The following is a 23,464-nucleotide window of genomic DNA, read 5'->3' as shown; positions in this document are numbered from 1 at the left end:
GCCCGCCCGGGGCCGAGCCGGCAGGGCGAGGCCGGGGGCGTCCGGGGGAAGGGTCGAGGAGGGCCCTTGGGGGGCGGGGGCGGGCCGGGAGCGGAGCCAGGGGCCATGGCAGCGCCCGCGGACCCAAGGCGGCTGTGCCGGCTGGTGCAGGAAGGCCGGCTGTGTGCCCTGCAGGAGGAGCTGCGGGCTGCGGGAGGCGCGGGCTGCGCGGGGCCGGCCAGGGACACCCTCCTGCATTGCGCCGCGCGCCACGGCCGCCGGGAAATCCTGGCCTATCTGGTCGAGGCCTGGGACCTGGACATCGAGGCCGCCAACCGAGACTACAAGCGGCCTCTGCACGAGGCTGCCTCCATGGGCCACCGGGACTGCGTGCGGTATCTGCTGGGCCGAGGGGCCGCGGTCGACTGCCTGAAGAAGGCCGACTGGTAGGTGGCGGAACTTGCGGAGAGACCCTCACCATTCCCCGCAGAATCGTAGATTCCCGCTCCTTGGTCGGCCTCCACGCCATAGCCCCTCAGCCTTCCCCTATTGAGCAGAACATTGTTGCTACCCTTATGGGGTTAACTGCTCCGATCTTCTGTTCCAGACTGTCTCCCATGATAGAGCAGAGAACAGTAAAGTACATGATCAGATAGAATATAAGGAAACTACAAATTGTCTATATGTCCTACGTATAGCATGAGCCCCAGGGCGGGATGTTCTTCTAGGAACATGTAGCTAAATGATTACTTCACCACTGACATTGTTTTAACTTTTTACTTTGAAATTCGTAGTTATAGGTTCTCAGAAATTTGCAAAGACATGGGAGAAGTCCCATGCACCTTTCTCCCATCTTCCCCCAAAGTTAACATGTTAACAGCCACAGTAAGGTAACAAGAAGAAGGAACCACAATTGCTACAATCAGTATACTTACTCGGATTTCACCAGTTATACGTACACATGTGTGCGTCGGGGGGTGCTCTGTGTGATTTTATCATGTGTAGCCTTGCATGACCACCTCCACAGTCAACGATGCTCACCTGTAACCATCACACAAAGTAATTGCATTGTGTTAGATCCACATCGTTTTTAGTACTATGTCTGTCCACCTCCTTAGAGGTTATGAACATCTGAAGATTCATAACATAATGAAGTTCCTGAATGAATCCACAAGGGATTCCTGATCTGATATAAATAAGGAACACATCAGACAGCCAGATAGCTAAACAAAGTGCATCTTGCCCACTGGCATGGGGGTGCGGGGTGCATAGACCTGGTGACTTTTTGAGGTTTGCACTTTGGCTGTGACTAAGCACAAAACTGATTTTCTTATGCTTATCCAGTTCTATGGGTAAGGAAACAGTCTTCCCAAACAACCGTTAAAAGGACACGTTTCATTTGATTGTGTGGTTAGGAAATGCAGTTACAGTGAGACATTTTTGCCTGTTCTCACCTTGCTGGCTTTCTCAAGTCCCTTCCCTGGATTCATTCCCTCTGTGAAGCACTTCTTGAAGATTCCAGCCTTCATTTATCTGGGTGTCTCCCTCTTGATTTCTCATTCACTATCATTACTACATTACCAAAAATAAAAAATCAAAATAGTGTTGGTAATTAAGTAATATCTAAGCAGTCTCAGAGGACAGATCCTGGCTGAGACCCATGTAGTTATGTTGAGCTTCAGCTGGGCCAGCCCCTGGGACAGGAGGTAAACAAGACCTGCCCCTGCTTCCGAGAGTCATAGCAGATGAGAAGGCAGAAGCACAAAATCACTGATGTGGGAGAAGAGGAGTTGATAGTGATGTAGTTCACTGTCCCATAGTTGTGGACACACATCAGTTCAGAACCTTATTGTAGTCACGCCGTTTCATTTGCTCCACCAATGTAGGCTCCTTACGGCAAGGCACTTTGTCATCTGCTCTGTTTTAACTCCTTTTCAGAACAGTTTAATTATCGGTTACTGATTGAGGTGAATGGGATAAGTCCAGCAGAGTACCTCTTATGCAAATATTAAGCACAAACTCTCTGTGATTTTGACTAGTTCTGTTCCAATTCAGTGCCATACTAAAAACTAGTTCAGAAACAACTTTGCCTCCTCAGTATTCCTCACCTGTAGGGGCGCCCACATCACAATCATTTTCCCCTTGTTAATTCTCCCAGGGCCCTCACGACAGGCAGAGAAGTTGCCAGCCAAAGCTGTTTTCCTGCTTCCCAGACTCCCGAGTCCTCTAGGTCTTCCGTCTCTGCCAAGGGTGTGCGTTTTTCTGAAGCCCTGGTCGAGTGCTTCTAATGCCTCAGCTGCCCTTCCGTCTGACAGCTTGTCCCGATTGATCTTAGGACTCCTCTGATGATGGCTTGCACAAGGAGGAATCTTGAGGTGGTCCAGGACCTCGTGGAGCATGGCGCCAATCCACTGCTGAAGAACAAAGATGGCTGGAACAGTTTCCACATTGCCAGCCGAGAAGGCGACCCTCTGATCCTCCGGTACCTGCTCGCTGTTTGCGCAGCTGCCTGGAAGACAGAGAGCAAGATTGGGAGAACCCCACTGCACACGGCAGGTAGGACCTGGAGCTGTGCAGGATGCCACCCACCAGGGAGCGAGGGGTTGGGGAAATGGCAAGGCATACGAGCAGCTTTGGGGTATTTTGGCACTTAGTTTCTAAAACCAGTGTCGCCGGGCCCTTAACATGCTCTTCTTTCTTGTTTTAGGTGACTTTTCACATACATTTGTCTTCTCCTCTCCAGTTAGATGGTAGGCTGGTTCTGTTCCTTACTAAGTCTTTGACCTTGGGCAAGGATCTTAGTCTCTTGAGCAGGTTTCCTCAGCCACAAAATAATAATAATGATGATGCCCGTATCACAAGGTCGTAGGGATTAAGGCACATGCAAGGCCCTCTGTGCAGTGCTCCACACGCAGTGAGCACCGGACAGCTACAGCTGCTATTTCACAACCATTTTGACATTATTATTATTAAAAGCAAAAGGAAAGGGGACTATTTCCTTGTATCTTCAGTAATACCTACTATGGTACTGTCCATTTAAATAAATATAGGTGCTTATAATTAAATACCAGGGCTCAATGGATGTGACTTATCTAGTGACAATGTTGAATATAAATCTGGACTACCATTTTCATTGTTTGGAGTAATTATCCTTAACTCTGAACTGTTTATTTGTAGATTATCTTAGTTGAAAGCAAAAGCACCACGGTATAAGACAAAAGGGGCATTAAGTAGACCAAGAGTCCAGGTCAAGACATTTAGAACATAATCTTTAGCCCTCTGGATACCACATTGAATTAGAATACAGGGCTTTTAGGTTTCTCTGAAATCAATACCTGTGACATGATGTAATTGAGGAGATAGGCACACAGTTATTCTGGCCACAGTTAGGGACTAAAGAATCCTTTATAAAACTTTGCACATGAGTGGAAAAACTTCTCTGCTCGTGAATCGTTTGACGAACTACCCTGCTCTTGTGGAGAAACAGTCAGTGCCCAGTCATTCACACAAAATAGTGGAGAGTAGATAGTCAAAATCTCTTCTTTTTTTTTTTTTTTGGCCACGCCGTGTGGCTTGTGGGATCTCAGTTCCCCGACCAGGGATTGAACCCGGGTTAGAGCAGAGAAAGCTCGCAATCCTAACCACTAGGCCACCAGGGAACTCCCTCGAAATCTTTATTATAGAGGATAGTTATTTCTAGCAGGAGAATTAAATTCCTGGTTATTTTGTCATGGATTACTCTTAAAATGTTTTACATTTCTTGGGAAAAAACTGGTCCTAGGGATTTGTAGCACGAAAGTGAGGAGGCAGGTTTAAGATTGAATGTTTGCCATCAGAGTCTCATAAAGACAAGATAATCAAGTGTGAGCCTTGTACCTGTTAAGTGAAAACATCACTCTTTACCACTCATCGAGCTAAATTTGTCTTTTTCTGGGGCGGTGGCAGTGTACCTAACTTAATACTCTTTCCTGGAAGTTACAGCTAGAGGGATGGGGTACAGAGAGGTGCCAGGAGGGAAGAAGCATTTTATTTTTGTGCTAAAAAGCTCTCATTCTCAACTCTCTCCACCCAGCAATGCATGGCTGTTCAGAGGCAGTAGAGGTGCTTCTTCAGAGGTAAGAACAAAACAGTAGATTAAGGAAAATATTTGCTAATTGACAGTTAATATCAGTGCTGCATAATATCAGAGCTCAGACAAAATGTTCATAAAGAATCTAAGGTACCAAAACAGACATGAACAAAGGACTTAAGCAGATAAAGAAGGTGAAACAAAAATAGCTAACAAACCTGGGGAAACATTGGCCTTTTATCTGTTCATTCAACAGACATTCATATACTCACTCAGCACTCACTGTACCAGGCGCAGGGGCTACCACAGCAACAAAATAATGCACTTTCCCCCCCAACCCATGGAACTCACAGACGGGCAGGGAGGATAGACGCTGCCCACGTCGTGTGAGTCTGATGGGCATTACAGAGAATTGCGAGGTCCCCACAACAGCATGGGACGTGGCCTAGGGGTGAGAGATCTCGGCCCCAGTGACACTGATGCTATGACCTGGAGGAGGCTGAAAATGGGGGCAGGGTGGAGGGGGCATTCCAGGCAGAGGTGACAGTACCGTGAATGCTCAGGGCCGGGGACAAACACAGTGCACAGAAGAGACCAAAAGAAGATAGGCACTTGCTGTGTCCCAAGAGTGACGGGGAGGCTGCAGAGGAAGGGCGATTCAGGACCAGTGGGACACTGGGCACCATCTGAGGGTTCCAGATCTTGTGCTAAGCGTATAAGATACCACTGAATAATAAGAGATTTTCATTTTTCAAAGATCCCCCGGTTGCAAAACAGAATGGATTGGAGGGGGAGCAAGCGTGGGTGCTGTGAACGCAGTCCGGCGGCTGTCGCAGTTGAACAGGAGAGATGGTGGTGGCTGGACCACGATGCTGACTATAGGGTGAAGAGAAAGGTCTGGAGACACTTGAGAGGTAGAATCACCAGATCTCGGTGAATAAAGGGACAAACGGAATGAGGGAGAAGGACGAGTCCAGGATGATGGCCAGGTGTCTTGTTTAAGCAGCTGGTGCTGTGCTGGTGCCACCTGCCGAGGTAGATGACACCTGGGGAGGAGGGGCAGGCTTGGGGAGAAGCTGGCAGTGTCACTTTCGGGCATGTTGAGTCACATGTACCTGTGAGACACCCAGGCAGAGACATCCAGTGGGCAGTTAGACACAGATTTTAGCCCAGAAGAGAGGTGTGGGCTGAGATACAGGAGTGGGCCTCGTCAACATGGAAGTGACGATTGAATCCATAGGATGGAAGTGGTTACCTAGGAGACGATGAGTGAAGAGGAGGAGGCCTAATGTAGTGCCCCGAAAGCATCACTGTGTAGGGCTTGCCTCCTACGTGTTGGGACTGTATACCTGCAGTCATAAATACTCCTTCCTTCATTCAACAGATGTTTTCTAAGCACCTCCTGTGTGTGTTAAGCACTGGGTGATAAGCAGTTAACACAGTTCTTTCCCTAAGAGCCTGCAGGCTAGTGTGGAAGCCAAGTATAGACACACAATCACAGAAATGTCATAAAATTTCAAATGGTGATGATACTACAAAGGGAAAGTCCACAATGCTGTGTGGGAGCAGGGGTCGTCCTGTAGATCTGGGGGAGAAGATGGGCCTCTGAGGTCCTCCTGAAGCTGAGATTTGAAGGATGCCTTGGAGTGGCCAGGTGAAGAATGGCATTAGGATGTTCCAAGCAGAGGGGACCAGCAAGTGCAAAGGCAGCAAAGAGCCTGGCACCCAGGGGAGCAGAAGGAGGTGGGACAGGCAGGACCGTTGAAGGTAGGAACAGAAGAAGATGGGACAGGTGAGAGGTAGGGCCGAGAGGAAGGGGAGACAGGTGTGATCACGAGGAAGGTAGGAACGGAAGAAGGGAGGACTGGGGAGAAGGGAAGACGGGTAGGAATGGAAGGAGGTAGGACCATGAAGCAATATGAACAGAAGAAGGAGGACAGATAGGCTGTGGGACCGGACAGAAGGGGGGATCACCTTAAGCACAGGGAGGAGGGGCCCCAGGATCCCGGAGAAGTGAGTGGATGCCACATAATCCTGACCATGGGAGGTCATGTTGAGGTTTTAGGCTTTGTCCTTTGTGGTTGGGAAGTAGTTAAAGCTTTTAACCAGGAGAGGCTGTACCCAAATTACATGGTGAAAAGATTACTCTGTTAGTGGTGAGAGCAGAATGGCTGGGCCGGAACCAAAGAGAGAAAAATGGGTAGGAGGCTGTTGCCTGTTGACTTGGTCTTTTTTTTTTTTCTTTTTTCTTTTTCCCGGCTGCATTGGGTCTTGGTTGCTGCACATGGGCTTTTCTCTAGTTGCAGCAAGCAGGGGCTTTCTTAGTTGTGGTGTGAGGGCTTTTTTTTTTTTTTTTTAACATCTTTATTGGAGTATAATTGCTTTACAATGGTGTGTTAGTTTCTGCTTTGTAACACAGTGAATCAGCTATACATATACATACATCCCTCTTGCGTGGGCTCCTCATTGTGGTGGCTTCTCTTGTTGTGGAGCATGGGCTCTAGGTGCATGGGCTTCAGTAGTTGTGGCACATGGGCTTCAGTAGTTGTGGCACACAGGCTTAGTTGCTCCGTGGCAGGTGGGATCTTCCCAGACCAGGGCTCGCACCCGTGTCCCCTGCCTTGGCAGGCGGATTCCTAACCACTGCGCCACCAGGGAGGTCCCTGTTGACTTGGTCTTAAGGGGTGAAGACAAAGATGGAGACAAGGATACAGTTTTGTTTAATATTTTGGATGTAGAATCGAGAGGTTTTGGTAATAGATTGGCTATGAGGGATGAGGGGTGGCTTCAATGTTCTGCATGAGAAGCTGGAGAGATCACAGTCCCTAAAATGTGACAAGAAGCTTAGAGGAGGAGAGGGTTTGCTGGGGAAACCAACCTGCTGTCGAAGAGCTCGGTACACATACTGAGGTGGGGAAGGAGGGCAAGCACTCCAGGTTCTCATGGATCATCTATAAGGCAGGTGGTCAGGAGTCAGCACCATTGGGTTTGAAGCGGTGACTGTTCCCAGCTGTTACTTTGTGTTTGGGCTCTAGGTGCCAGTATGAACCGGACTGCAGAGACAAGTGTGGCCTCACACCCTTCATGGACGCCATCCAGTGTGGACACATCGACGTAGCCAGGCTGCTCCTCGAAAAACACAAGGTATAGAAATGGTTTGGTTTTATCCCTTTAGTTCTTCCTACAAGTTTTAGATCATGGGATAAACAGGAAGCATTGTTGTTCAGATCATGGGTTCAAATCTCAGCTCTGCCACATCCCCCCCTCTGAGGTCCCCTTTACCTCTTTAAGCAGCAGTGTTTCCATTTGTAAAACAGGGTTACTATAAGGATTACATAACATAATGTACATAAAGCAGTTAGCAAAATAAGTATTCAATAAATAGTAGTTGTTTCGTAATAATAATAACAACAGACTCTCCCCAGTAACTCTATTTGTTTGGCACTTTAGCCTACAGCGTTGAATCTTAACCATCCTTTTTGGTTAGAGCATCCTTTGAGAATCTGACAAAAGCTTTGTATGTATCATGTGCCCAGGAAAATGTACGTAGACCACAGAGTTTTGCCAAAATGTCAGAAGTCCATGGACCCAGGTATCTCTGCTCCTTACTTTTGTTCATGTCTCTCCCAACCTCTAGGCTTGCGTTTCTGCTGAGGACTCCCTGGGGGCCCAGGCCATCCACCGGGCAGCAGTCACTGGGCAGAATGAGGCCGTCCAATTCTTGGTCTCTGAGCTTGGCATCAACGTAGATGTGAGAGCAGCCTCCACCCGCCTCACAGCACTTCACTACGCAGCTAAGGTTTGTTTCTTTCCAGAACAGTGTTCCTGCTTCCTGAGGCTTGCCTAACTCTGTTGATGAGTAACCCTGTAGTCGTGGTTCTTTTGCTCGATCTCTATGGAAAAAAGAAATTGCCCATGACATACTCTTAAAATGGTCATGATTCTAAAGCCCTGTGGCCCTTTAAATAGAAACCTGCCTTTATTTGTTTCTGGGTAAAAACTGAGAAGAGCCCTTTACTCCATGTAATGTCTGGGCTCTGTGTTCCCTCCTGCCCTTTTTTGTTTTCAGGAATAATGTTATTTGAAGCCATAAAAATCCATCGTATGAAATTCCTAGTTCCTTATCCTTTTACTGGATTTCAGAAGATTTCTTTAAGTAAGAAAAGGGAATTGCATTTACTGGGCTCTCTGATGTATGAAGTATTGAAGACACACAAAAGTTTTCGCTAGAAAAGTAGCCACTCTCTTTAATATTATTGGCCGCCTGCCTTTACTTGTTTTCCTAGCAACAGGAATAAACATTTTTCTGGTGAACTGCACTCCCCTGCCTGTGTTCCCCCTTTGAGAACGTGGGTATACAGTTGAGGGTGGGCTAAGAGCATGGTCTATGGCCACGGGGATAAAAGCGAGTGGGAAGATTGAACCTGCAGCCTTGGTTTCAGTCTCAGCAGGTACTGACAGGCTAACTGGCTGGACAAAGGTATATCGATTGCTTCACAAAGGACAATGCCAGCTGTGATAATAATCCCATCCAGGGGAGGTTACGCTCTTTTCCAGTTTATTTCTCCCCTAAAGATTTAGCAAAGAGTGTGTTTGCTTGGGAGATTTAGAATTGTGCTTTCTGAGTAAATCACAAGATTTATACTCCTTACACTGAGGGAAACCCAACCATAGTGGTCAGTGATTTGGCTACAAAATTGATCATCTGTATTCTAATAACTAAGCGTCACCTACATCTTCAATGATTTATGCTGAAGTTCGAGAGTAATGTGACGAGCCTTCCTTTGGACATGAAAATTCAGTTTCAGCAGTCGAGTATTTTGGAAAAAGCACCTAATGTGCATTAGAGTTTGTGTTTAAGGCTTGCTTTTGTTGTCATTACAGTGGTAACACGTTTATTTCAACTCTCAGGAAGGACACATAAGCACAATCCAGACACTCTTGTCCTTGGGTGCCGACATCAACGCCAAGGACGAAAGAAATCGATCAGGTACGACCTCATTTTACACGTGCTTTGAAAATTATTATAGTAAACTGAATGTAAACAATGGACTGATATGTTAAAATCATCACTTTTAATATTATTCCTCTAGTAGCTCAGCAACTTTTCCTTAAAAAAGCACCTCCTCCATTTGCAAAGCTATAGAACTACTGCTGTTACCATGGTAACGATGATGACTACTACTCCTTACTGCTGCTGGTATTACTGTTGTTGTTTTGATTATTTTAAACCACACAACGTATGTGAAATCAAAGCACTTTCTATCTTAATCCATGATCACACCAGCTCCCCAGGTGTTACATAGATTCTTCATAGGTCTTCTCTCTACGGAATGTATTTTAAAACCTTAATCACTATAATTTTTTAGATTTCGGGCTCAGAAAGATATTTTCAGAGCTAATTCCTTAGACTTGGACTTTAGAATAAAGCTTCTCAGTAGCACTCTGTGCACCAGTGTCCATCTTGCAAGGGTTAAGTAGGACCTTGTGATGCTTCACAACTCACTCCAGGGCTGCAGAGGAAGGTCACTAAGTCCCAGGACACAAACTTTCTCCTAACGACAGGGGAGCAGGACCCAGGATCATGGCTCACAGCACATCAGAAACCCTCAGCGCCAGTTTCTAACCAGAATGGGAAGATGAGTCAGCAGTTTTTCTTTCTGTTACGTCATTCTTACTCATGGTGATATTTTTACTTACACAGAGAATTCACAAAACTTTGAAAATGTCTTCTGTACTATTTAAAGTCTCCTATTTCTCATTAACTTACTTTGTTGTTTTAGACAAGTCTCTCAAATTCTCTCCAATTGGTTTTGTTACTTTTAAAACCATTTGTGACCAAGTCAGGTTAAAAGGAAAAATGTTTTGATCCAGAATAGGCAAAGTCATAGAGAAGAATATGGAACTATGAAATCTGTGCAGTTGAAAGAGTCAGTGTTTTTATCAGGGGCGTCCTGCTCCCCAGTCAGTACTGCTGTAGCTGATGCACTGAGCTGGGTGCCTCTGTCCCCACCCAGCCCTGCACCTGGCCTGCACGGGGCAGCACGCGGCCTGCGTCAAGTTCCTCCTGTGCTCTGGGCTCGGGGACTCTCTGGACGTGACGGGCGCCCTGGCTCAGCAGCTCACACGGAGTCCGGATGTCCTTCAGTGCTTCAACCACAGCGCAACAGCTGAGGGCGTTTCCAGAGGAAAACAGTGAACCCACAGTAATCCACATCCTGCTGCTTGAATCTGTTTGCAGATGCAGTGAAATGGGCCAGTAGCCAGTGTTTTCTGCCCTCCCTCTCCTGCACTCCCCGCTTTGGTGGCGGATTCCCCAGGGATGAGGCGTCTGTCTTCCTGGCTGTATGATTGCACACCGCACGATCGGAATCTTTCCATAATCTCTGATTCACTTTTTCTGCCCTTCCAGTGGAGTCAGATGATGTTGATGAAGTCGGTGTCTGGAATCCTTAGAGAAGCATGAAAATACAGTGTACATACTGTTATGTATGTGTGTGAAATGTTTTATAATCAAGAGTGTGTGGTGAGGCCATGATAATATTTAGAATATAGCAAGTTCCTACTTCCTTAGAGAAGCGTGAAAATACAGTGTACATACTGTTACGTATGTGTGTGAAATGTTTTATAATCAAGAGTGTGTGGTGAGGCCATGATAATAATATTTAGAATATAGCAAGTTCCTATTGCCTTGAGAGGTAAAACATAATTGGCCTGTATACTTTCTTCTTTCATGGGCTTTTCATTGGCATTGCAATGGTTTAACTTTTGGCTTCAAAGCCTGGAAGGAAATGCTGGGATCTGTTTACATAGACATTTACAAGGAATGGAAACGTTTCTATAGTCTAAGCACTGCTCCTTGAGCTATAATGTTTTAATCTTGAGGTTATTATTTTTTTAATGACAAGTTCTGTATTGGCTCCTTTGGATAATAAAGGCATCTCAAAATGCATTGAAGATATTTACAAAGCCTTTCCACGACCTCATTTGAAAAATGGGGTTTGTCCCACAGGTCAGATTTCCTGTCCCACCTTCCACCTGCCCACGGAAGCTTGTGGCTGTCCAGAAGTGAAACACTCGACATTGTAACTTTGAAAAATTTTGTAGCAACTTAAACAGATTGAAGAAAGGATGAGTCCTCAGGCATTTGGATTCTTTTCCTGTTTCTTTTCCTTTTCTTTTTTTCTTTATATGCAAATAATAATTATTAGTCCAAGTCAATCTGTTATAAAAGCGTTCTCATCAGTCACAAGCAAGACGCAGTCCCCTCGTTCAGTGTCATCTGGTAAGAACTCATCACACACCCTCACCCCCATTCTCAGCATCGTGCCAGGCTGGGCAAATAGTAGGAATGTCCAGTTCTCTGTTATTCCCAGGTGGTGCTGGCTGATTTTTATCCCTAACAACCAGATAAATGTGCTGGTAGAAACACGACTGGGACCTCTGAGTCACACACTGTCTCCATCTGCACCTTCTCCAGCTGCAGTTAACCGTTTCCTGTTGCTCCAGAGATGTCTTCGTGTCCCTGCCTTTGGGTCTGAGGATGGCCTGTTACGTGCATCCCTACTTGCAGGTGGGACAGAAAGACCGGTCTGGGGCTGCCCTTCTCCCCTCAACACACACGTGAAGCAGCTTTTTCTTTGCAGTGACTGCACACAGGTGTGTTCCCACCCGAACTGTGCCTCTGCCTTACACACTCACCGTGATGATGGTCTGTCGGGTTATGCTTGGTTCTCCAGTACACGGCTCTCCATTGAAAACGCCCCTGTAGCGTGGACAGGGCTGCTGGATGCTGCTGCCAAAGCTACTCGAGAGCCAGAGAGGGCAGTGATGATAGTAACATACATTGTGGCAAAGATAGCGGTGATGATATAATTACAACCTATTACCGCAGTAGTAATATATTGAGAATGCTAATGACAGTGGTGGTGATCATTAGTAGTATTCCCTCACTTCCTAATTATAGGTACTTTTCTCACTTCCTTTAGGTGTTAAAAGTGGGGCCTTTCCCAGGCCACCAGATCTAGAATTTCGTTCCCTCCTTCAACATTTTATATCTTCTTCCCTTAGTTCATGTTTTCTCCATAGCATTTACCACTGTGGAATATACCAGCTGTCTTGAGTTATTTATTTTCTCTGTTGTCTGTCTCCCCCACGAGAATGTAAGCTCCTTGGCCAGGGTTTTTGTGTCTCTTGCTCACTCACTATATATACAGGGCCCAGAACAATGCCTGGCGCATGGTAAGGTTGTAGATCATGAAATAGCCAACGAGTGAACGATAACTTCTGTTTCTTGAGCACTTACTGTGTCCTGGATGCTGTGCTGAGTGCCTTTCCTGGCCAGTCTCGTTCCCTCCCTGGCTCTTACGAGGGGCAGCCCCTCCTAATTATCCTCCATCTCAAGCATCCTTTCTCATCCCGACCTCCTTAGAGAAGAGCCTGTGCTTGGTTCCCAGTTCATGGGCACTGCCGGCCCCTGCCATCCCCTGCCGCCCGGCTTCCTCACTGCTGCTCTTAGGTCACCGGGACCCAATTGCCAAATCAAGTAACGTGCCTTTAGCCCTCATGTTACTGATCCTTTCAGTTCAATTATCAATCACTCCCACCTTCCGGAAGCTCATTTCTTGTCACCTCCGACAACACGCTTCTGGGTTTTCCTTTCTGACCTTCCTTTTCCGTCTCTGTCGTGAGCGCCTCTGTCAGGGCCTATCCCATACATGCTTCTGTCCCCGCTCAGCACTGTCCCTGTGCCGAGTGTGCCTCCACCCATCTCATCCACTCATCTCACTGCCCCCTGACCGTTGAGTCCCTCCAGCCCTGGCCCTCTGCTGCCGGCTGTACGTTTTTGCATGGATGTCCCAAGGCTGCCCCACACTCAACTTGCTCAAAACCTAGCCTCCCCCTAAAATAAAAAATTTTTTTTAAAAACTGTAAATCAATTATACCCTAATATAAAGTAAAAAATTGTAAAAAAAAAAAACAAAAACCCAAAAACCCTAGCCTCCCCCAAACTGTGTACATTCATTCTGCGCCTGCTGTCTGAGCTGTGACACCGCCCTTCATCCCGCCTCCCTGGGTCCCTTCCTTCTACAGGAGGCCCGGCCAGTCTGGTCAGCTCCATCCTTACGGTGACTCCCTGGTTCAGGCTTCGCATCCAGACCGCTGCTGCCACAGCCCAAGTTCTCCTCCTGCGCTCCCTCAGATGCATTCCCCGCACAGCCGTCGGGGCTCTGATGTGACCAAGGGCGCTGACCGCCGATGCTGGCCGCCACCTTCACCAGGGTTCCCAGCGCCTCATCCATGACCCACGTCCAGAGACCGTGGCCGGTCCTTCCGAGAGCGCAGCTGATCCACGTGAGAGGTCAGAGCAGAAGCCGGAAGGGATACAAAGAATTGCTGTCATTTGAAAATAGCTGGGACCCAACACACATTACCAAAAAAAGTTATACAAGAAAGTATTTACAAGACAAAAGTAGAAAAGGGATTGCAACATGGAAAAGAAAGCACAAAGCTCACACTCGGAAAATGAGAGCTCTGCTGTTGCGGGGCGGGGGGGAGCAACACTTTATCCAGCCTGCTGTTCCTAGATCCGCCAGCAGGTGGCGGCACAGAGCAATGTCCCTTTTATTCGCCCAGGCTTTTTTTTTTTTAATAGAGCCCATTGTAAAATATAAAAAAGTAAAGGAGAAAACAAAACCGATCATTCCGCTGCCCTGAAATGACCACCCTTACTTCTTCCTAGTCTTTGTAAATGTACATAGTTGAGATGATGCTGTATGTGCGGTTTACCCCAACTTTACCTCTCAAGCACATCCTAATACTCTTCAGAATTCTGAGACCTTTTACTTTAATGGCTGTCTAATGCCCCATCGTATGACTGTCCACACTTATTCCTTTATGTTGTCATTTTGGGGTTGTTTTGTCTCGTTAAGATGAGATGTAGATGGGATAACCAGTGAAGCTTTGTCAAATTCGACTGAAAGCAGGTTTAGGGAGCGGGTCCTGCGGCAGGTGGGGGAGGGGGACCGGAAGCCCGTGGAGGCCAAGCTCCAGGTGCACAGGAGAGCGGAGGGAGGGCAAGGAGACAGCTTCAGGTGGACCCACACAAACACCTCAACTGACATCGGTATTTAGAGGGAGTGGTGTTGGTGGAACACGTGTGTTACATTTTCTACCATCGCGAATAGCAATGTGAACTTACATTTGACGGTCTGTAGACTTGTTAAAATTGCTTTCATAAGCCGGCAAGGGTGTGGAGGGTTCAAGACCCAATTTGAAAGAGGGATGTGATGTTCGAGAAAAACGAGGTAGAAGTGGGGCCTGGCCTTTGACCTGAGCCGTGACAGTAGGATTTGCTTGGCCTGCATGAGGAAGGCCTATGGGAAAGCATTTGTAACATCCCCCAGAAAGGTGATTGACTTTGTAACATGGACAGGCCAAGGGCTTCCTGAGAAGAGCACTGGGGAATATTTACACTCATCAGCCACCCAGGAGCTGCCACAGGGCCTTTTCTGGCCTGAGAACGTCAACCTCAGGGTGAACGCAGACGTTTCAGCCAGCCTCGTGGTGTGAGCTAAACCCCTTTTTCCTTCGTCCCCGTCTCTGGAAGACTCAGAGCATACTTAAGGGTGGGTGGCATCCCGGGGGGCACATGAAACAACATGAAAAACACCGCAGAGTGGTGATTACCTCTTGTTCAGGGTTCACTGCTCCAGGCGTTCCTCGCCCGGTTGCCAGGATGGCCTGAGGACCAGTGGTACTGCTGGCAGGATCAGGGCGCCTCTCCAGGCTCTGCAGTTAGCAGAATCCAACTCACATCCAGAAGTGTGGCTGGAAGGGAGACCAGGAAACGTGGTTTATAATCTTCCTGGTACTGCAGTGTAGGAAATCCCATAAAGAGGAGGTGGCGTTCGAGTCCACACACCCACCACACTCGGTGTTGCTGGAATACCTTAGCAAATCTACCACCTGGGACCCCCACAGCCCCAGGGGCTAGTCACTAATGCCTGTAAAATAATCCCCCCAAAGGAGAATCATTTCAGTGTTCTTTGGACTTCAAAAGTAGCCAAAGAATTCAAGTGACAGCTTATGGCAGAAAATCTTTTTCAGTTATTGAAATTAGGGCATAACTAAGAACATTCAGAATACCACACACACAGTTTAGGTGGTCTTGGTATAACTGGTAGGGGTGGGACAGCAGTGACTGCAAAATGAAAGTAGTTAGCATGTACATGCTCTGTTAGGGGAGACTAAGGGGAAACAGGTGTTCAGCCTAGAAAAACATTCTAGTGGATTTCCTATGAAGTCAATGTGTCCTGAGTTTAATTTTGAAACAAATTTAAAAATTGAAATTAATTAATTAATTAAATAAAATCTACCACCTGGGAAAGTGCCTGATTCCCACAGACCATCACCAGAGCTGTGCTACCACATTCTTAATTTCTGCTAACTTGATATACCATCTCACTGTTGTAATCCTGCATTTCTTTAATTATGGATCAGATTGAAGATCTTTAGATTGATTTACTGGCCATTTACATTTTTTCAGTTTTTATCAGCATTCGTTAGCTATGACCTAGTCAACAACAAACTACCACAAAATTCAGTGGCTTAGAAAACAACTGTTGATTTCTCCAGAGGCTTCGGGTCCTCCGGTGGTTTGCTGATCCTACCTGAGCCGAGCGGGTGGCGTCCTGTCGCTTGAGCCAGCCGTGCAGGATGGAGTCGGCTCTGCTTTGTGTGGGTCCCTTCCTCAGTCAGGCTGGCCCAGGCTTGCTCTCCTGACAGCGGCAGGGATTGGACAGAGGAAAAAGAGACTCCAGTGCCCTTCTGTCTCTGCCCTGTGTGTGCAGACACTCCCATCCCATCAGCCAAAGCAAGTCCTCCTGCCAAGCAGAGCATGCGCCAGAGGGCACCACCCAGAGCCTGGATACTGGGAGGCCATTGACTGAGACCACTGGTGAAATCAACGTCTTGCATTATATTTGACCGTTGTTTTGTTTGTCTTGATTTGTGAGAGCCTTTTTTATATTGAGTGAATTAGCTCTACACAAAATTCACGTGGTAACTAAAATTTTTGGTGTGCATTTATAAGTGAAGTAAAAACAGACTACAGCATTGCAGAGAGAATTTCCTATATATCTCCTTTTTTAGAAAACCTCTTTTGAATAGATATGGTCATACATAGAGGCTAACTAAAATTCTTGGAGTGGAAAGACACTGCCTGGATGCAGTGGGGTATGTCTGTTTGGATTAGTCTCTGATAACTTCAGAGCACCTCTCAGATTCTAGAGCATTCACCTGTGCCAGACTACAGCATGCATGGACTTTATTTTTCCCCGTTTTGCTGAAAATCCACAATCAACTAAGATTCAGATGAACATAAAAGACCTAGGAACAAAGTCCAGCTTGCAGGTTACCCTGTCCCTTGGTCCACAGCTCTGGTCTCACTCTCTCCCCATTGTTCCAGCTGACGCGGGCTTAGCTAGCTCAATTTAATCATTTAACATTAGACTGGAACAAAAATCGCTTAGTAAGAAAGGTCCGCAAGTAAAGAAAAACACATACTCCAAAAGCCAAGAAGAATGGGCCTCCATGAGTGTGGATCCCATACTTTCTCAAAAACACCTTCCTGACCTTATACGCATGCATGTGGGGAGGGAAGATCAATAAAACATTTACACACATAACTTTTCCTTCTCAGAGCTTCCATCCACTCTATTCACACCTCCTTTGTTGCCTACATTAGTTACAATATAAATTCTCCCATAGCAAATACCCAAAATAACAGAGACATAAACACAAGTGTATTTCTCTCCCAGGTAAAAGCCTGGGCAAAGCCAACCTAGGGTGGGTTAGGGCAGTTGGGGACAGACAGACCCCCGATGTCAGTGTTCCAGGCCCTAAGACTGCTCACCAGCCTGTAAAGGGAGTTGCACCCCCGTTTTAGGAAAGCAGGTGTAGGGACTTCCCTGGCGGTGCAGTGGTTAAGAATCCGCCTGCCAATGCAGGTGACACGAGTTCAAGCCCTGGTCCGGGACGATCTCACAGGCCGCGGAGCAACTAAGCCCGTGCACCACAACTACTGAGCCTGCACTCTAGAGCCCACGAGCCACAATGACTAAAGCCCGCACGCCTAGAGCCCATGCTCCGTAACAAGAGAAGCCACCGCAATGAGAAGCCTGCGCACTGCAACGAAGAGTGGCCCCTGCTCACCGCAACTAGAGAAAGCCCGCGCGCAGCAATGAAGACCCAACACAGCCAAAAATAAATAAATAAAAATAAATAAATGTTTTAAAAAACCTTTAAAAATTTTTTAAATTTTTTTTAAAAATTAAAAACGAAGGCAGGTGTATCATTTCCATTCCCATCCCGCTGGCCACAGCTTAGCCATGATAGCTGGCAGAGAATCAAAGTTGGGGGCAAGATGGGGTCTCTGCCACCTGCCATTTTCAGAGCTGCCTTGATGAGGGCTGTTTGTGTGCAATCACCTGTCCCCCCACCCTGCACGCACACACACACTCACTCCCTAACCCCAGTTTTTAAAGTCCCAAGGAGCAGAGCACAGCCCACTCATTCACAGATGCGTGACGTTGTACAGACACAAGAGGCCACCTGTGTAAACGGTATGGGGGGAGAGGCAGGCTCTGTCCCGCGTGGAGCGGGCACGGGTCCTTGTGCCAGTTACTTCCCCTCTCTGCGCTCGGTTTCCTGGTGGAAGGTGTGGCAGTGGCACTGCCTTCCGTGTTCATTGTGAGGATTCAGTGGGGTCGTGCTTGAGATGACGGGCACATGGTAAGCACATGCATGTCACCTGTGGGCATCTTCTCCGGTAACTGCAGCAGGATAGAGAGTCAGGGCTGATGCCCTATGGAGGCATCATTTGTATTTTGTGTCCCTAATTTTCTTTCTCTTTCCTTCCTTGGGGACATCTCCCCACTTGGCCCTGAGGTGCCTCCATTTTCTTTTTTTTAATCATTCTTTTTTTTAATTAATTAATTAATTTATTTATTTGGTTGCGCCAGGTCTTAGTTGCAGCAAGCGGGCTCCTCAGTTGCGGCTCGCCAGCTCCTTAGTTGCAGCTCATGGGCTCCTTAGTTGTGGCTTGGCAGCTCCTTAGTTGTGGCTTACAGGCTACTTAGTTGCAGCATGCGAACTCTTAGTTGCAGCATGCGTGTGGGATCTAGTTCCCTGACCAGGGAGCCTACCCGGGCCCCCTGCATTGGGGGCGTGGAGTCTTAACCACTGCGCCACCAGGGAAGTTCCCCTCCATTTTCTTTACTGAAAAGAAAATTTCATCTCAAAATCTTTATCCATGCTAAGATGTTAATAAATGAATGAAAAACTCAAATTTTACCAGTCCCTGAGTAATCTGCATTTTACCAGGGATCAAATTATTAAACTGAATGAATGAAGCTCTCGAGCTGAAATGCATGCACCATTCAAAATGTAAAGAGGGATTTTAAAAATGTGTTCTGGGCTTCCCTGGTGGCGCAGTGGTTGAGAGTCCGCCTGCCGATGTGGGGGGCGCGGGTTCGTGCCCCGGTCTGGGAGGATCCCACATGCCGTGGAGCGGCTGGGCCCGTGGGCCGTGGCCGCTGGACCTGCGCGTCCGGAGCCTGTGCTCCGAAACGGGAGAGGCCGCAGCAGTGAGAGGCCCGCATACTACAGTAAAAAAAAAAAAATGTGTTCCATCTGGGCCTTTCCTCCTATCTTCCTACTTGAGACGTTTTCCATCCCTTTCATGACTACGTCTTGTTAACATTGTCTCCTTTCAGCATCTCAGATGGGTCCACTTTTCTCCAGGTCCCCTGCTACCCACCCAAGTTCCAACCAGGATCTTCTTGTTTCAGTTACTATGGCTGCGCAACATTTTACCCCAGAGTCTAACGGTTCAAAGCAACGTTTCCTGTGCTCATGGATGCTGTGGGTCAGGGATTCAGACCAGGCATGGCGGGTGGCTCGTCTGGTGTCCATGTGGCTGGTTGGCGGCCACAAATCTTCGCAGGGGCTTCCACCGGAGGCCTCTCCCTATGGGCTGGTGTGAGCTTCTTCACGGAGTGAGACTGGGGTCCCAGGGGTGAGCATGCGGGGTGAGGGGAGGGCAGGGCGGGCAGAATCCACACTGCCTTTCCCCACCTGCCTGGGAAAGTCACGCAGCATCACCTCCCCACCAGCCATCCGTCAAGGCCGGCTGGGAAAATCTCACCCAGGAGCCAAGGGAGACAGCCTCCACTTCTTGGGGGGAGTCGACAAGTTCCAGAACAGGTGGGACAGTAAGTGAGCCTCTTTCCACATTGCCTCCCCCATGTCTCTCTCACCTGAATTCCTATAATGGCCTCTGAGTGGTCTCGCTTCTTCCACTCTGGTGCTTCGCTTTGTGTAATTCTCACAAGCAGCCCAAAAAGCTTATAACAGATTATATCGTGCCCCCACTACCCACCGCTAAATCACCAACTTCACTTGGGGTGGAGCTCGGTCCCATGCCACCCACCGCATAGAAAACCTCTGGGTCCCACTTCCATGTCGAAGGCCTGCCTTCAGTTCCCCAAACTGACCAGATTTTCTTACCCCTCAGTGTCTTCTGGAAATTTCTCTTGACTTGTCGCGTGGGTTCCTCCTGTTCATCCTGGCCCCTGAGCACCACCCCCCAGAGAAGCCGTGCAGGACCCCAGCCTCAGAGCAGCCCTTCTGCAGCACTTTGGCCCATCCCTTCACGCAGCTGTTCGTAACTGCCCGGATAATGCCGTGCTTTCCTACGAAACGAAAACCCACGAGATCAGCATCCACATCTGCTTTGCGGTTGGCATAGTGTGGAATGAATGAATTCCACAGTGAGGAGCTGTGGGAAAAGGACCAGCGTCTGCCCTCACGAGTCTGATGTCTGAGAGAGGAGCAAGGCTTGTTCTGTGACTACGTGACAGGCACAGTGTGCTGGGGGCCGGGAGAGGAGACAGCTTCGCAGAAGATGTGTTATCTGGGCTGGGCCTCGAAGGATGGAAAGAATTTTGATTCGTGGGCTTTCTGAGCGGAGTCCACAACAACGATATGATATCGTGAGCTTGGGGCTGCCAGAGAAGATGCAGTTACATCTGAATTTCAGGTAAACCACGGGTACTGTTTAGTATAAATATGTCCCAGATATTTCGCAGGATATAATTATACTAACAAAGTATTCGCGGTTTATCTGAAATTCAGGTTTAAGGGGGTGTCCCGGGTTTTCACTTGCCAGGTCTGGTGACCCTAAGTGAGACTCCAGTTCACAGAGCATCCTTGCCTCTGCTGGGCAGTTTCTGCTGAACAGTGGCCCCTTTGTTTCCCGTCTCACAAACCAGGGACAGAGACAGCGTGAAAAGTCATGTGACTCCTCTGTGGGCATCTCAGCCCCTCGACATGCCATGTTCAGGTGCCCCCGAGCTCACCCATGCCAAGTCAGAGCAGGTGTGTAGGATGAACGCCAGGAACCAGGCTTGGGCGGCAGAGGACTCTCCCTGCCTGTCACTGGCTGGGAGACTGCACCAAGTGACTCAAGGTTCTCATCTGCACAAAGGCCACAACACCCACCCGGCAAAATCACCAGAGTACAACGCCTGGCACATTGAAGAGGCTGAGTGAAGAGTTGGCACTGTGGCATTGTTATTTTGTAACCCGTCGTTAAAAGCATCTCCATGGCTTACTGTGTGGTGTCAGTTTCCCCGATAGCAACAGGGAACAGTATTGTCAAAATTTTTCAGATCTTAGAGTTTTAAGTCTAAGAACCCATCCAGGGCCTTCCCTGGCAGTCCAGTGGTTAAGACTTTGCCTTCCAGTGCAGGGGGTGTGGGTTCGATCCCTGGTCGGGGAGCTAAGATCCCACATGCCTTGCAGCCAAACAACCGAAACATTAAAAAAACAGAAGCAATATTGTAACAAATTCAATAAAGACATTAAAAACAGTCCACATCAAAAAAAAAAGCACCCATCCAATCCAGTGGAGGCTCAGCAAAGTTCAATAACTTGTCTGCCCTACAGCCAAGTGTCTGAAAACCCAGCTGGCGCCCTGCCCTCTTAGTCACGGGTGTGATGCTCCCCAAACGTCCAGTCACCAAGGCATTTCTGCATGAAGGCATCAGGCTGCATCGCTACCTCTTTCCAATAGTTGGGAGATTTTCTCTCTTTTAAATATCAGTGAGAGGGAACCTCCCTGGTGGCACAGTTGTTAAATCTGCCTGCCAACGCAGGGGACACGGGTTCAATCCCTAGTCCGGGAAGATCCCACATGCCATGGAGCAACAAAGCCCACGTGCCACAACTACTGAAGACTGCGTACTTAGAGCCCATGCTCTGCAAAAAGAAAAGCCAACACAATGAGAAGCCCGTGCACCGCAACAAAGAGTAGTCCCCACTCACTGCAACTAGAGAAAGCCTGCGCGCAGCAACGAAGACCCAATGCAGCCCAAAAAATTAATAAATATTAGTGAGAATTGTGCCGAGGCAGGAATTTCAGTTTCCCACTCCATCTGCCTGAACATAATCCAGAAATTGTCTTTTCTCACTGGCCTCAGCACCGAACTTGTGAGCCTGACTTCTTGGTGGGGTGAATTTCCTGCCCCCTACACACACACACACACACACACACACACACACACACACACACACACACGTCTTACTCATTTTTTTCAGCGTGTAGGACACCCCCCCATGATAATAACCAAATACTTTTACTATGCAGGTGTCCGAAATAGTAAGTGGATCGAAAGTGGGTTGCTAATGACAGCAGGCAAACAGCCCGACCACATTTCCCCTGCTTTGCCTTTTGGTTTTCACCTCAGTTTTGTTTTGCTAAGTCAAAGGAGCTCACAGGAGAGGCCAGGCTGCCAGGCCCGACAGCAGGGCCTGAGATCGTGTACCTGGGGCTCTTCTACAGTCAGCATCTGCATTGCTTGGGTTAACTGATCTTCACCATATTTTTCCAAATGTCAGGGAAGAATGAGACCAGGGAGAGAGGAGCAACTGATTGTGACATGAGTTTCTCAGACGTCCCAGCTTTGTGACCCATTGCAACAGCTCGGCTGGTTTACCGTGGGGACCTTGCCCACCTGCCAGTGTCCAAAAATGGAACAGGGGTCCCCAGACCTCAGGGATCAACAATAATCTTCCCTTTTCTCTTAATCCAAAGATGGGGTGGTGCACTCTGTAGGCAAGTAACATCCTTCAAAACGATTAACCCACGAGGAAGTGGGGGGAAGGGGCAGGGACAGGGAAGGACCAAAAAAAAAAAACAACCCACAAATCATCTCGAACCCGTTCTTCTTTACAAGTGGTTTTCAAGCGACTAACAAGATCCTATTCTCTAGATATTTTCACGGGGCAAATCACAAGACAGATCATCCCCCTGGCAGATTGGCGAGTAAATACATCCAAGGCTATGTTATAAACAAAATACCAAGTTCTACAGGAAGGCTTGAAAAATACCTCTGAGTAAAATAAGAGGAAGTTATGAGGAGGTTGTGATTTAGAGTGCGTTCAGAGCAAAGATTTGAGAGGGTGCTCCCTGAGAAGCCATCATCACCTGTTCGCTCTGTTTCCCAGGAGGGAAGAAGAGGTTTCCTGAAGGAAGTAGCACCTTTGGGTCGACCCACGTGGGAGATGAGGTGTCAGGAGCCACTGACCCAACTCCCAGGCTCAGAATTGTGAGATTCCTGGACCAACCAAAGACTTACAGCTGACTCTTCTTTAAAAAAAAAAAAAAAGAGAGAGAGAGAGATCTCACGTGATGACTGTTGATAAGACCAATTCCTCTAGTTTATCCCCTCTGAGGTGGTCACCATCCTTCCTGACGGCCAAGTCCAGCTAGACAGCACACACAGCTTCCCCTCAGATAAACAGGAAAGAGAGAGGAGAGTGAGAAGGCAGGTTATGGAAGGAAATTATTATCTACACAGATGAAAATAGCTGGGTGATTCCACATTTTCACCGTGGGAGGAAGGAGTTGCCATTTGATAGAACAGCTGCTCTTCCCATCAGAGAGCCTGGTGCCTTGTGAAAAGCCAAATACAGTGCCGGTTTAGAATTGGGTCTGTGCGGGTCTCAGTGTGAGCACGAGTTTTAAGAATTAGATTTTTTTAAATGCAATTACCAAAGACAGAAAAGGTGTAGCTAAAATGGGTGATTTATTCAACAAGGACCTGCTGTATAGCACAGGGAACTCTAAATATTCTGTAATTACCTATATGGGAAAAGAATCTGAAAAAGAATGGATATATGTATATGTATAACTGAATCACTTAGCTGTACACCTGAAACGAACACAACATTGTAAATCAACTATACTCCAATATAAAATAAAAACTAAATTTTAAAAAAGACTAAAAAAATAAAATGGGTGATTTAAACTTTTTTATTGCTAACTATACAAAATGAATACATGATCAAGTG

At 47.5% G+C, this 23,464-nt stretch overlaps 1 protein-coding gene across 7 annotated transcripts; it reads left to right on the top strand.

Annotated features, from left to right (window-relative positions):
* The first annotated feature begins 101 nt into the window (after nt 1-101).
* ANKRD16 (ankyrin repeat domain 16) lies at nt 102-13,701 on the top strand. Of its 7 annotated transcripts, none has more exons than XM_024732311.1 (8): nt 102-425; nt 2,315-2,535; nt 4,052-4,094; nt 7,084-7,192; nt 7,686-7,847; nt 8,960-9,038; nt 11,529-11,621; nt 13,142-13,701. In XM_024732311.1, exons 1-8 carry the CDS (start codon nt 106-108, stop codon nt 13,285-13,287), a joined length of 1,173 nt encoding a protein of 390 aa, XP_024588079.1. In that variant the 5' UTR covers nt 102-105; the 3' UTR covers nt 13,288-13,701. The 7 variants fall into 7 exon arrangements, with proteins under 7 accessions (XP_024588079.1, XP_024588080.1, XP_024588082.1 ...); XM_024732312.1 differs by having other exon boundaries at nt 11,529-11,707; XM_024732314.1 differs by lacking the exon at nt 13,142-13,701 and adding an exon at nt 10,066-10,254 and having other exon boundaries at nt 11,529-11,626.
* Nucleotides 13,702-23,464: the final 9,763 nt, after the last annotated feature.

This window comes from Neophocaena asiaeorientalis, unplaced genomic scaffold, assembly GCF_003031525.2.
Source record: "Neophocaena asiaeorientalis asiaeorientalis breed wild unplaced genomic scaffold, Neophocaena_asiaeorientalis_V1.1 scaffold176, whole genome shotgun sequence".
Classification (NCBI taxonomy): domain Eukaryota; kingdom Metazoa; phylum Chordata; class Mammalia; order Artiodactyla; family Phocoenidae; genus Neophocaena; species Neophocaena asiaeorientalis.
The sequence above is the reverse complement of the archived record's forward strand: the minus strand, read 5'-3'. Positions and strand labels throughout refer to the sequence as shown.